This window comes from Tympanuchus pallidicinctus, unplaced genomic scaffold (genome assembly GCF_026119805.1).
Source record: "Tympanuchus pallidicinctus isolate F22 unplaced genomic scaffold, pur_lepc_1.0 scaffold5, whole genome shotgun sequence".
NCBI lineage: Eukaryota > Metazoa > Chordata > Aves > Galliformes > Phasianidae > Tympanuchus > Tympanuchus pallidicinctus.
The window spans coordinates 54,350,866-54,364,343 of record NW_026294769.1 but is presented as its reverse complement, the minus strand read 5'-3'; the positions used below and the strand labels follow the sequence as shown (position 1 = coordinate 54,364,343).

The following is a 13,478-nucleotide window of genomic DNA, read 5'->3' as shown; positions in this document are numbered from 1 at the left end:
CTCAGATTTCTTTTCCCTTCCCCTTATTTGCTTACCTGAGCAATGTTAAGCATACTGTCATAACTTTCCTCACACCTATAGTTTTAATAGTAACATTAACCCGAAGAATTCTTCCCTTACAAACATTTCCTGTATTCCATGTGTTGCTTAAAAACAGCATCTGCCATTTAAGACAGCACTCCATAATAATTTCAATGCACATTTCCAAGGGAAAAAGAATAACGTGTAGTCAAAGTCATGGGTATGCAATTCTTTCGTTAGCAGATCAGTTATTAACAAGATGGCAATTTTGATTGTAATTTCTGCAATTTCAATTAATTTTAATGCTCAAAGGAACAAACAACAACAACAACTGGACAGCCTGCAACCATGAGCTACAATTCACTTTGTAAGTTGGAAAGCAAAGGAACCAGGACGTCAACTTCTGAATTTATTTCTCCATGAATAAAACAAAGGTGAGAGATTCCTTTCAATGTGAGCTTTAGGCTACCAGCACTGGGCTTTGTTAGCGAAGAAGCTAAAAGGAATTAACCATTTATAGCCCAGAGAAAATCAAAGCAGAATGTCATTTTGATAAACATTAAAGCCTATCAATCCCCAGGAAGAACCATATCAGTCTGCTGAGGATTTCTGAGTTGCCACAGCAGCCCCAATGGAGAAGAGCCAAGGCTCTTTGGGGCAACGCCACACCAGAGCCCCAGCCCCTGCTGAGAGCTGTGCTACATGCACAGCACCCGCAGCCTGGCATGGGACCACAGCTGCCCAGCAACACCTTCTCGCAGCCAGAGCATTGCCAGAAATGCATCCAGGAAGGGGAGAACAAAAGGGAAGCAGGACTGGAGCCCAACCAACGCTAGGAAGTCTCGGTGTAAGAGAGGCACATTCAGCTGCCCCTTTCTTCTGAATAGCATTGCGGGAAGATGGCTGTCTACATCAGCTGAGTTTTTAGACTGATAAAAACTGAATCAATGTTTATAAGATGTTTATGAGATTATAATGCAACAGAGAGGATAATGGATGTGCAGGAGAAAAAATATATATATATATGAGTGGTGAAACAGAGCTGAAACTTTACCGTTCCTTCCACTTGTTAGCAGACACAGGAGGAATCAGGCAAGCGTAATATTTGACAGCCTGTGTAATTACAACAGATGTCTGCATTGGCTAAAGTGTCCTGGATGTTGGGTGTAGAAGAGGAATGTATAGATGAAAACAGCTTCTTAATATCAATTTGCTTACAGAGAAGGAGACATTTTATCTGGTGTTAAATATTTATGGATATATTTCCAGCAGTATTCATTGTAGCCTTAAAGAAAATTCATATCTACTACCTTAAGCAAAGTGGGCTTCAAAAAACTGGATGTCAGACTGTACAAATAAAGTATTAGTTTAGGCATGGTAGACTTTATTTTGGCACTTTAACAAATGCTTTATTTTACAGCAGTGGCACAGCATTTGCCAGAAATTTTCTTTTCTTGGCACAGTTATTTCAAGCAGTTATTTTACTAATTGAATTTCACTAAATATTGCACAATAAGATATACCTGTTAAATTCTTACCCTGTTTTTACTTGTTGAACTTGTATGGCTTTGAAAAACTTGCCAGTAAGTATAAGTAATTTAAAAAGCAATATATTAAATATTTTAGCACAGGATAGCGTTTGTTTGTTTCTAAATGACCACTGAACTTGGGACAGCGACGAATACAAGTGACGCAACTCTTATCTGAAGAGCTAACAGCTCTTATTTACAACACGTTGCCATTTCTGAGAAGCAGTTCAGCTTGACATCCTGAACATCTAACTCTGGAAATTTCACAATCAAAAGAGTGGAGGTTAACAGAGCAGAAGACGAAGCCATTTGTCTGTGACAAAGCGTAATATAGGGAGGCAGACTATCGTCTTCCCCACATGTCCCTCTCTCCGACACCTATCTGTGATCTAAGCAACAGGGCCTTTTATCTTCTACTTGGAATATTTCTTTCTTCTCTTATGAAGATATTCCACTCGTCTCAACTCTTCTGCTGGAGTCCGAGCAGAATAAAACCAATGTCTCCAAAAGGCCAGGGAAAAAAAGAAACAACAAATCAAGAACTGATATACACAATAAATGGAACTGGGTGCTCCTTTGAGTTTTACAGTACTGAGAGCAACATTTGCAGGAAGAACAGGTCTGTGTCAATACTGCCATTAAATATAACACAAAGGCCAAATGACTCATAACTCGTGCACCAGATGTAACGCTTCTACATTCCAGGCTTTCTCTGCCGCTTCAGCAATAAATCTGGTCTGAGGATCAGCCTTATCAACAGCCTTTTTGGTTTTGTTTCGGGTGGATTTTGAAGACCTACTGGACGAACGTGGTGACATTAAAACATAACCACTGCAGACACAGAACGGAAACCGTACGAAAGTATATCACAATGGAATTTTCAGTATTAGGCCACATGATTTATTCAGTAGTGTTTATGTTCCCAAATTACAATTACGTCTATCCATGTAAGACTACAAAAGTTACCATTAGAATCGTCTGTGCTTATAAAATACCAACATTTTCTTTTACTGTTATATACTCATTAACACCAGTCTGCGACAAGTTACATATAATCATAGGCACTTCAAAGGCTTTAAAAGACGTTTACAACTTAAATGCATTTTTAAAGAACAAAAATTTAAACCCCTACGTGTACCTTCAAATTGCAATTAACAAATACAGTGGCCATAGAAATCTGCAGCAACTTCTCAAAATACTGTTAGAGTCTTTGGGTTTGCTTAGGTTTGTCAGTAGCTTACTTCAAATCTTCCTTACAGGAGATTTTAGTAAGGATACGACTATACAGTTTGTAATAATCATCCAATTTTACACATTAATTTGCTGTTACAAATCTCACTGAAGCTACAGGTACGCTGAGAAACAATGCAAAGTGTAAAATTGATATTCCGACACTTAAATTTATACAAAGTGGAGGTTAGAGTTTACATAGCTGAAAAATTACATTTACACTAAAAGTTACTGTTATCTGAATTATCTGAAGACAAATTGCACCATGACAACTACAAAAAGGCTTTTTTTTTTTTTTGAAACAGATAAATTAATGAAATAAAAACTAACTCGTAAGATCAATCTGAGACATGCTGACAAAAATTAAACAACTTTCATCGACTCATAGGATAAAACAATCATTTTCATTATTTTATATTTATGCATAAAGTTTTAAAAATGATTCGGTGAACATCAATGGTTTTTATAAAATAATGCTTTGCCACTGTTATTCACAGAACACTGCAAATGTTAAGTTTTAATTTTACATTTTTAAAGGAATACGTGAAAAGTTTTAAATACAATGGGATTTTATCATAAAGGTGCCGTGATGGCTCTTTAATGAAAAAAAAAAAAAAAAAAAAAAAAAAGATCTTCATTATTCTATGCAAAAGCTTTATTTAAAAAAGTTCAGTGATCTCATAAATAGAGACACTAAATAGGAATTTTATGCATAAAACTCCTTAGTAGGTGCCTTCTGATAGGCAGCACTAGATGGTTTACGTTCACCAAGGTCGTAACTGCCTTCATCCTTCTTTCTCATGCGATATACCAGCAGCAGGATGAGGAAGATTGCAAACAGAAAACCAATAACTCCGCCAGCAATAACAGCTGTAAGCAAAGAAAAAGAAATTCATAATGTGCCGGAAGAACGGGTCTGGAACCACCTCTCTTTTTCATCCTGTACAACGAGCACGCCATTATTTTCAAACTGCATAAAAGGGCTCTCATTCTGCAACTGCCTTTGAGCATGAGAGGCCTGATATACATTCTGAGAAAGCCTGTTTATTTGAATGAAGGGAACCACTTAGGAGTGCATTTCATCTGCAAGCAAGTGATCCAGCAATCCCCCGTTCTAAATAAATTATCAAAACTTGACTAATAAAACTGTTAATACTGCCAGAACATAAAGCTGTATTCATTTTTAATACTAACATTTAAAAGCTTGTCAAACTGATTCTCAAGCAGTTGACATTTTCAGCCTTAAAAGAACTACTTTGTCGCACCAGCTAAGAAATGTGTTATCCCATTTCTCCATGTGCTCACTCAGTCACTCCTAACTGAATTCCCTACTGATGAGTAATAGGAGAGAACATTTCATGGAGCTGTAGCAGAGGCACTACATTCACCACATACATGCTAGAGTGTAGAAAGTAACAACTCCAGCTGGACTAGAAGAGCAAACGGCGTGTTTCTGCTGATGTGCACATTAATGGTGTTCCACATTTTGCGCTCTGGGGGAGATGAAGTCCAAAACTGTGAGACTTAACACTCCTACCCATGGCTCCCAACAACCCCTCCTGGGACAGAGGGAAAAGGTATACTTGTAAAGTCTTAAGCCATTAAAAAAGAAAGGAAAGAAGAAAAATCACATGAATCACATGTAGAAAAGCCACTGGAAAAAAATCGGAAGCCAGCCTTTTCCTCCCTGGCTCATAAACAGATATGGGCCCCTTACATCCCAATGATGGTGCTCACCCATCCCTGCTGTGAGCTCCTCTCTATCTGTACCAGACCACGCTGTGCTCCTAGGAGAGTGGGTGTGAAATGCTTTTCTGCACTACAAGCATCAACCCTTTTCTGAGCTGTGGAAGCTCCAGACACTCAGTAGGGAGTATTCAATTTGTGAGTGTCAAATCAATTAGCAACAGCTTTTGGTATTAAAGAAGATGCCAGTCTGAGTCTCATCAAATCAACCACTGGCTACTTCCCTACAAATGTGTCAGGAACCCATTTGATGAAAACACAGCTGTTGAGTTTATGCTATTTGATACAAACACCTTTTATGTTCTTTGTTTTTGTGTTTTTTTTTCTGGTGAGGTGGTGGACCTTGGCAAACTACCCTTACCTGCCAGAACTTCTGTCCTCTGGAAGAGGTTTTCTGAATGCTTTTCAGTGAACACATCAGTGTCATCCCCTGGCTCGTTGCTCTTTTTCTTGGAATCCACCTCGGGTCTTTCCTCTTTATCGATTTCTTCAGGTGACTGTGGCACAGAAAGAAAAACAGCCCTCACAGACAGGATCACCACAGATCTGCATTGTCACTGCCAGCCACAGGCAGCCACAGAACTGTGGCAGCCCCACAGGTGTGCTCCACAGGATTGACAGTCACAACACGTGGGATGCTTTCTGACCACAGAAAGCTGCCCTAGATACTGAAAATGGAACTAATCCTCATCATGATGGAACGAAAATCACTGTCCAGAATTGTAAGAGCTCCCAAAAACATATATTTAGCAATCAGCTGGTAAACACTGCCTGTGTGTATAGGAATTACAGCCTCTGACTGAAATATCAATTCTGAAATTAACACATAAGATATGCTATATTCAGAACACCGCTGAGGATAACTGAGAAAATATCACCTGTAGTGGCAGAAGAAAACATTGAAATGCTAAATGGAACCTAGGAAGTATTCAAACTGCTGTCAAATCAAACAAGATTTTCCTTTCAGAAAGGAAGACTTTTGAGTAACTCTTTGAAAGATGTAAAAAAGGTATGGTTCAGATTTAAACGTATTATAAGAAATTGTTTTCTGTATTAAAAAAATACGTTTTACACGTTTCTCTTCTTTCATCAGAAATCCAGATGTCATTACACAGACTTTCTAACAGAAACTGAACAGCTCTGTATCCATTTAAACAGCTGCAGAATCATTTAATAAAAAATTTACAGATTTTGTTTTTGCAATTCATATATAACAGCAAGGCAATAATGGGGTATAGCAGAACTATTAGGAACAGTGTTGTTCTCTACCCACGCACCTTTGTTTGTGCAGGCATCTTGGTCTGCATCTTCACTGTGGTGGTCTCAGCTCTAGATGCATCACTAGCTGTTGGTAACTTTGGAACTATTCTGGATGTTGTTGTCACTGTGCTATCCTCATCTTCCTCAGCACCTGCAGACAAAACAGATGACATTTCACTGGCTTTGTAGTAGGTCTGGAAAAGTTTCACTTTTTGTTACAACACCGAGGTTAGGGTGCTTATATGGCCCACCTTGGCAAATGGTGAAAACAATGCTTGTTAAAACAAAAACGTGAGCCCTAAATCACGAGGGGGAAGTTCACCCCAACTGATCCCATTAGAGAGGAATGGTAATCCATCAGCTGGATTAAACAGTGATTGGAAAATTACAGAGATATTTTTGAAACAGAAGGAGCAAGCCTGAAAAGAAGAATGAAAAAAGCACGAATGCCTATAACAAGGGATGGACTCTGGAGTGGAAGTGGAGCCATCAGAGCCAGTTATGACTCTGTCTGATGTGGCCCTGTGTTCCAGCAGCCACCTCCAGCTCTCCCATGGCCACCTTGGGGAGCAGCACCTTGGAGACACAGCAAGGGTCTATGGGCAGGGATCCTGCGTGCCCAGACGAGGGGGGTTGCACACTTCTGGGTCTGCAAGGGAGATGTGAGCGTGCACCCAAGTCTGTATGTGCATGTGGGACATACTGGGATCAGCTGCAGAAGGGGTTGGAAATCTGCAGCTGCATAGTACTGCTTTGCAAGTGGCTGATGCTGTGCTTATCAGTCGTATGGCTGATACTAATCCGCAGTCTGTAGTTCAATGATTGCCAGTTAATTACATGCTATAAATCAGGCAGTACACCTCTTCAGTGCTGATCTGACTTATGCTACATGAACTGCACAGTTTTTCCCTGTGACAAACTGTTTCAATAACAACAACAAAAATCACTTCTCCAGAGCAAACCCATTAGGCCCTTGAGTATAAAAAACCAAGCAGCTTCCATCTACAGCAATACTGCTACTTCATATTTCAGTCACTAGGAATTCACGTACCTTTAAACTTCACATAATTCAAAAGCCCTTTTCTTTTTAAATGCAGGCTAAGAGGACAAAAAAAAAATCCCTGAAGAAGACTTTACGTTTCATTTCCTCCACATTCAAAGCTCTGCTGGAGTATGAAGGCTCCTTTATAATACGATAATGGATATGTCTAATAAATATCCTTTAGTGATACTGGAAGGGAGAAGACTCAGACAATAGACTAAATTATTGCCAGGTCTGAGAGATGAAAATAGTAGATCAATCCACTTCTCAAGAATCTCAATATGCTCATTACAGACACCAGTTGCCCAAATAACTACTGGGTAATATGTCTAGCAAACGTTCTTAGAAGTAATTCCTAACAAATAGAAATACATCTTACAACAGAACAGTATGACTCAGTCATTCCAAACTGGCTTTTATCTTATTTTTCTAGAGAGAGAAAACAAGCTGAAAGATGAAGCACAAAAACAAGCTTTGAACTCATGATCAAGAATTACATACACCTGGCTTTGAAAGAAAGGGTATTAACAAGGCAATAACTATGACAACTCCTGTATGACAGAAAGGAAAAATTGAAATAATTAAAAAAGCAGCATATGAAAACTGCCAGCATAGCATAATACTGGAGAACCATCCAGAGATACCAAAATCACAATGCAACTGCTCAAGAAAGTCCTCACAACAAGAACCAAGCGCTTTCCAAAATACAACTCGAAGATTGAAAAAAAAAAAAGAAAAAGAAAAAGAAAACCAACAAAAAAACCCCATCCTGCTGCAAAACACAGGTGAGGAAAGATATTCAACAGGAACATTTTTCTGCCTTTGCTTTACCTTTCAAAGTTTTTTTGCAAATTACACAAGACATTCACAGTCGCGGAAATTAAAACCTGATGATCAGATTAGAGATCTGATAAAGCAGAGTTTGAGAGCATAAGAACTTCATTTTTTTTTCCTCTTTCTGTGAAATGACAAATCTAATTTAACCCAAATTGTTCCTTCAAATCCTTAAATGCCACCTTTGCTTCAGGCAATAGTAGTGCCCGCCTGATAAATCAGTAAAACTTATAGGTCTGAGCCTCTCTGGTTATGGAGGATGCAGGACTCGGGTATTTCAACAACTGGTTGACTAATCTAGCCTCTGGACCGGCCTCTAGACTTGCACTACAGACCTCCTCCGTCTGGTCTCAGAGTAGTCCCTGACAGTCCCCAAACTACTGAAGCTCCTGTCCTCTAAGTCTGACTCAGGTACTGTTTCAGACACATCCTGCAGCTCATGCCTTGCAATTAGCTTTATCCAGACAGGCCTGTGCTTGGCGTGTAGCAGGCCTACACAAGAGTAGGTACTTCCCTTCCTAAACAGACAGTAACATTATTAGAATTTCCTGTAAACAGGCTTGAGAGATCAAAAAAGCATTCTCCAGAACACAGGAGCAGACTTTTATACAGCATCATGTTCTCTAAAAGTTAAAAACAAAAACAAAACAAAAAACAACCTCCAAAAAAACACAACAAACACCCTCCCTCCACACATCCAACTAGGAAACAAAAATCTTACAGTGTTAGGAATGTAGCTTCCAAATAGATTGTTAAGAAAAAGACTAGGAAGTATAAGAGTTCACATTTTCCTCTCAAAAATCACTCTCTTTAGAAGGTTTCTGGAACTGGTCAGCTTAGAGATAGTGCTGGGCATTCATTGCTTTAAGACTCTACAAGTAGATACAGCCTTCTTAGTGAGAGCACCACAAGAACTCCACAGTAATTAAATCCATATCCATATCGAGGGCAAAGAATTGAGATCTCTCTGCCATCACAATGTCTTTTATCCATTGCAATTTCTTCAGGACTCCCAGCTGTTATCTTCACTGTGATCACAGTAGCTCTAGATCGTGCTGTAGTATTGGAAATATCTAACAGTCCATAGCGATGTGCCTATTAGCTGCACCATGAATAACAGCAGCACAGATAGATGCTCCTTCACACTCCTGTTGCTTGAGGAAACGTGCCAGCAAATTAAGCCTGTGTCAGCTTAAGTTACTGGATAAGCCCATGGCAGTTAGCACTCTTAATTTGCCAAGTAGCCAGTGATTAACTCTTCCTACCAAACACAGCCATTTCACACTATCTTTTGGCGTCATGTTTGTTTGCTGTTGCACAACTTCCTCTAGAAGTACTGCCACCACAAGCAAGCCCGGCAAAAGGCAGGTACACACAGACCCAGCATCTATCTCACATCTCCCATCTCTATCATCAGTGTGGCACACACCTGACTGAAACACTTTCAGCTGCTTTATCTCACTCCTATTCACACAAAAAACTTCTAGCCCAACCCTTCAACACAGTGTTATACAATCAGGGATGACACCATGACCATGTTAATGCTCTATCAGGGAACTGCAGCTGAAGAAAATGGAGACCGTGCATGAATGTCCTGTCTCTGTTAATTCTCACAGGAGGAAGGAAAAATATCATAACGCCAAACTTGAAGAAAGAATAGAAGGAAAAGTCTTAACTATACTGGAATAAAGATTGTGTCCAGCACAATAAAAGCATACTCGTAAACAAGACATATCGAAGTAGCTTTTTGTGCTAAAGGTCTTGGAGGAGCAGGCAGTCAGTGTTGTGAAGCATGCTCAAGGCTGGTGTAGCAAGGGGATGGAAGAAGCCCTGGCTCCAACCCAACCCAAAAAGCACAGGAAGTGGGGAAATGAGTACTTGCTGCATTCTTTGCACCCAGTGAGAAAAAACACACTGGAGACAGGATGCCACTCTCCTGGGGTGCACTGTCACACTGGGCAGGAGCACTGAGAATTACTAGGCAGGGAGAGGAGAAGAAGGGGAAGCAGAAATCTGCACCAGATTCTGACATGGATTGCATAGACTTGTGTATCAAGAGTAACTTCAAGAAGACACGGGATTCAAATAGATACTTTTCCAAAGAACTTGTAGATAAATCTAGTAGAGACGATGCCTTTCCTGAACATAACGATACTCTTGCAGCAAGACCAGGGTTCAGTTAAGATCCTTCATGCCAGAGCTGAAAACAGAAGTAGTTACTAACATTTCAAGCTGTGCCTAAGCAGGAAATCTTTGAAATTAATAAAGAGCATCCAAAGGAGGGCAAGAAAGATGTATGAAGCAGCAGCTGAGGTCCCTGGGTTTGTGCAGAGCAGAGGAGCTGAGGGGAGGCCCGATGGCGGCTGCAGCTCCTCACAGGGAGCGGAGGGGCAGCGCTGAGCTCTGCTGTGTGACAGCGACAGGGCTGAGGGAACGGCATGGAGCTGCGTCAGGGGAGGGGCGGGTGGCGCTCAGGGACAGGGGCTGCAGCGGAGGGCGGCGGGCACGGAACGGGCTGCACGGGGCAGTGGGCACGGCCCCAGGCCGGAGCTCAGGGAGCGTTTGGGCAGCGCTCAGACACGGGGTTTGGATTTGGGGTGGTCCTGTGTGGAGCTGGGAGCTGGACTCAGTGATCCTTGTGGGTCTTTTCCAACTTGGGATGTTCTATGATTAACCAAACGGTAATTTTAATGAAATGTCATCTAATGGAAGGACCTAGCATGAACAATGTGGTTATAAACCACCGAAAAGCCTGAGCTATAACCCAGCTATAATCCATGAAACATGAAAATCTGGCTTAGGGTCTCTTCTAGGGGGAAGAGCTCAGACATGGGGTTGGAATTTGGGGTGGTCTTGCATAGAGAAGGGAACTGCACTTGATTATCACTGTGGGTCCCTTCCAACGTGGGATATTTTGTGGGATAAAAATTGCTTTATCTGAAACTGTACAATAAAAAGAATTCTAGAAGAGTCCTCTCAGATAAAGGGACTAAAAGAAGGAAACAATACACTCAATAATTCACCGCAGATTTCTTGCTGTCAATACATGACCATAAGGATGCAGGCATGGCTCCATCAAAAACTGTTGACCAAAATATTCCAACAGAACAGTTGGGTAAATTAATATGAAAGTACGTAAAGAATAAAGAGGCTACGAAACAAAGGCAAAATGAAAAAAAAAAAAGAAAAAAAAGCAGAAAACCATCACCCTTTTCAGTCTCTTTAGAAAAAGCCCTCAGCCAATTTTCAGTTGAAATGTGTCATGCTTACACTGACATTTGTCCACGTTAATGCTGCTTGCAAACCTGCAAGGGCAGTAACAGTGGTGCTGACAATTTCTGTTTATCTCCATAGGCCTGGTGGCAGCTAATAATTTTCATACCAAAGAAAGGAGTCAGCATGTTGTCATCTTGGATCTGTTTGCTTAGAGTAGAATTACATAGAACGAAAACCACTTGAGTAGAAAGTCTCTTGCAGCTAGGAACATTACATCACTGAGTATCAAGTAGAGAGAGACACATTTAACATAGTATGAGGAAAATTCATCACTGCTACAACCAGAGGACTCTTTGTACCTTGTGTAGGCTGTGAGGATGAGAAGGAGAAAAGGGGGGGTGCTGATTTGCTTCGCTTTTGAGATTATTATTTTTTTCATAAGTAAATAAAACTAGGTTGTGCATTGCTCAGAAAGTATTTGAACCTAAGACTTCTTTCTTTGTTCAAAATAATTAGCTTTTAGTACTGTCACGTGAAATTTCTGGAGGGGCATCTGAGACAGTCTCAGTCTACAGAGAGTCTCTTTTTTTTTAATTTACTTTCTCTTAGGTAAGAGGGAGCGACTGCCAAAGGCTGCATGAAGTACTCAGATTTCTTGGTATGAGTTATACACTCCATCTTCTATCCATGACTCAAGGCCGAACAGAGGAAAAGGCAGAAGAGAAAGTAAAGCATTGCTGTGGGTGAGGTCTAGTGGTACACTGTGTTTCTGTCCTTTGGGCTCCACTTCTTCCATTGAGATGGGTTAAGGAAGTCTGAAGTGTGCTCTTGTATAATTCTTTCATCTTCAAAAGAAGGACTGCATTTTGAATCATCCATGTTAGAAACAGCTCAAATGCCACAGAGGGATGAAAACAAAAGAAGAGACCATTCTCCGTACCACAGTTCACGGTCAACCTAACTCCTTTTCTGAGGCTTACAAAATAACCAGCACCCGAAGACATGACAGAATGAGATGTTGAATGAAAGTGCAACTTTCTCAGAGATCAGAATTTCATTATATGGTCCCTGGAACTGTGAGAAACCACTGAATAAATTCTTTTTTTCTTTTTTTTTTTCCCTCAAATTAAACCTGAAATTTTTCATCAGAGAAGTCTGCACAGGTCTGTTTTAATACCTGTGATTATGGTGAAACACCAAATCCATCCCATAAAAGGCTTAAAAAATAACACACAGATTATCACTCAGTTGCAAGTGGCCAATAGGCCGGAGTTTGTCTGACACCAAAAATAAAACCTCCGATGACTTCATTTTAATGTATCTTCGAACCTCCAAAGAAAAGGAAAAGCAAAAATCTACCTGAAAAAGCTGCGAGTTACAACAGTAACAAAGAAAGGTGCTACAAAAGAAGAGCTCAACCTTTCAAAATTCACAGAGGTACCTATAAACATCACAAGACAGATTACAAGATGTGCAGCAACAAACAAGCAAGTAACACTCGGTAAATAATGGAGACTTCCACAACAGCTCAGCAAATACTGACAGCAGTAAGGAAATGCCTCTTTCAGAGCTGGCACACAATCCTGCATTTTACTGCCTGGAGTCTCCCAGTTAGTCTGAAAGACATTCTACAATGAGGGTTTTCTAAAAGAAATGATTAATGAGGTTTCACTGTCAGTTCTTTGAAAAATGATGAGCTAGCTACATGCATCTAATGAGTGTTTAAGTCTGAGAATTCAGTATGTTATGTTTATGAATTTATTTAGCTTTATGTGGATGTAATTACCTCAGAGAAAACTGTCACGTATTTGGCAGTTTCCACACTTCTAAATTTAAAAGAAAAACAACAAAAAAAATACATGGACACTATGTTTACATGAACCTGAAAGCATGAGAGAAAATGAGATTGCTCCTGCTATGATTTCACACAGACTGCTAAATTAGCATTATGCCAAGGGAGAAGTAAGTTTTCTCTAATCCTAACTTCTAAACTCCAGAGAGATCTAAAAAAAAAAAAAAAAAAAAAAAAAAAAAAGTGAGGGAGAGCAAAGAAAAAATAAAACAGAGTAGGGAGAAGTGAAATGATGCAACTAAGGAGTAAGAGCAGAAGGTTAATATTTAAAACCCAGGCCTCGGGGTTGCTCAGTGCTCTGTAAATAGAGTGCTGATCATACTCACTGAAAGTATCATCTCTGACTCGCACAGGAAAACTGCACAGCTTTCCACAAATGGCTGCATTGCTTCTTACACATTGTAAAATCAAATTGTGACATGCTGTCTCACCTGAACCCGACCCAGAAGAGTAATCATCATCATCGATGGGATAGACACCCGATGCCTCTTCCACAGAGCTGTTGTCCAGGTATAAATCTTTATCAGAGGTCAAATCTGCTCTCTGGAAAACAGATAAGAATGAATGGTTAGAAAGATAACAGTTCCTCAACACAGCCAGCTCTTAATCTTCTCTCTTATTTCCAAAGTTGATGTTGGTGTACTAAACAGTTTATGCAACACGTTTGTTGAAGACATTAAAAAAAATTGTAAAAATTATAGCATAAAAAATACCCAAGGCTGCCCAATGAAAACCAAGGAACCACTCA

The 13,478-nt window shown here is 40.1% G+C and overlaps 1 protein-coding gene across 1 annotated transcript in view; it reads right to left on the bottom strand.

Moving 5' to 3' along the window:
• Positions 1 to 1,384: 1,384 nt before the first annotated feature.
• The window catches only part of SDC2 (syndecan 2), a 57,681-nt gene continuing 45,587 nt past the window's right edge, over positions 1,385 to 13,478 (bottom strand). The window contains exons 2-5 of the mRNA XM_052703321.1: positions 13,162 to 13,273; positions 5,804 to 5,937; positions 4,888 to 5,023; positions 1,385 to 3,650 (exon numbers count right to left, since the gene is read on the bottom strand). Coding sequence (XP_052559281.1) covers positions 3,487 to 3,650; positions 4,888 to 5,023; positions 5,804 to 5,937; positions 13,162 to 13,273 — 546 coding nt within the window. The 3' untranslated portion in view covers positions 1,385 to 3,486. The remainder of the gene's footprint in view (positions 3,651 to 4,887; positions 5,024 to 5,803; positions 5,938 to 13,161; positions 13,274 to 13,478) is intronic.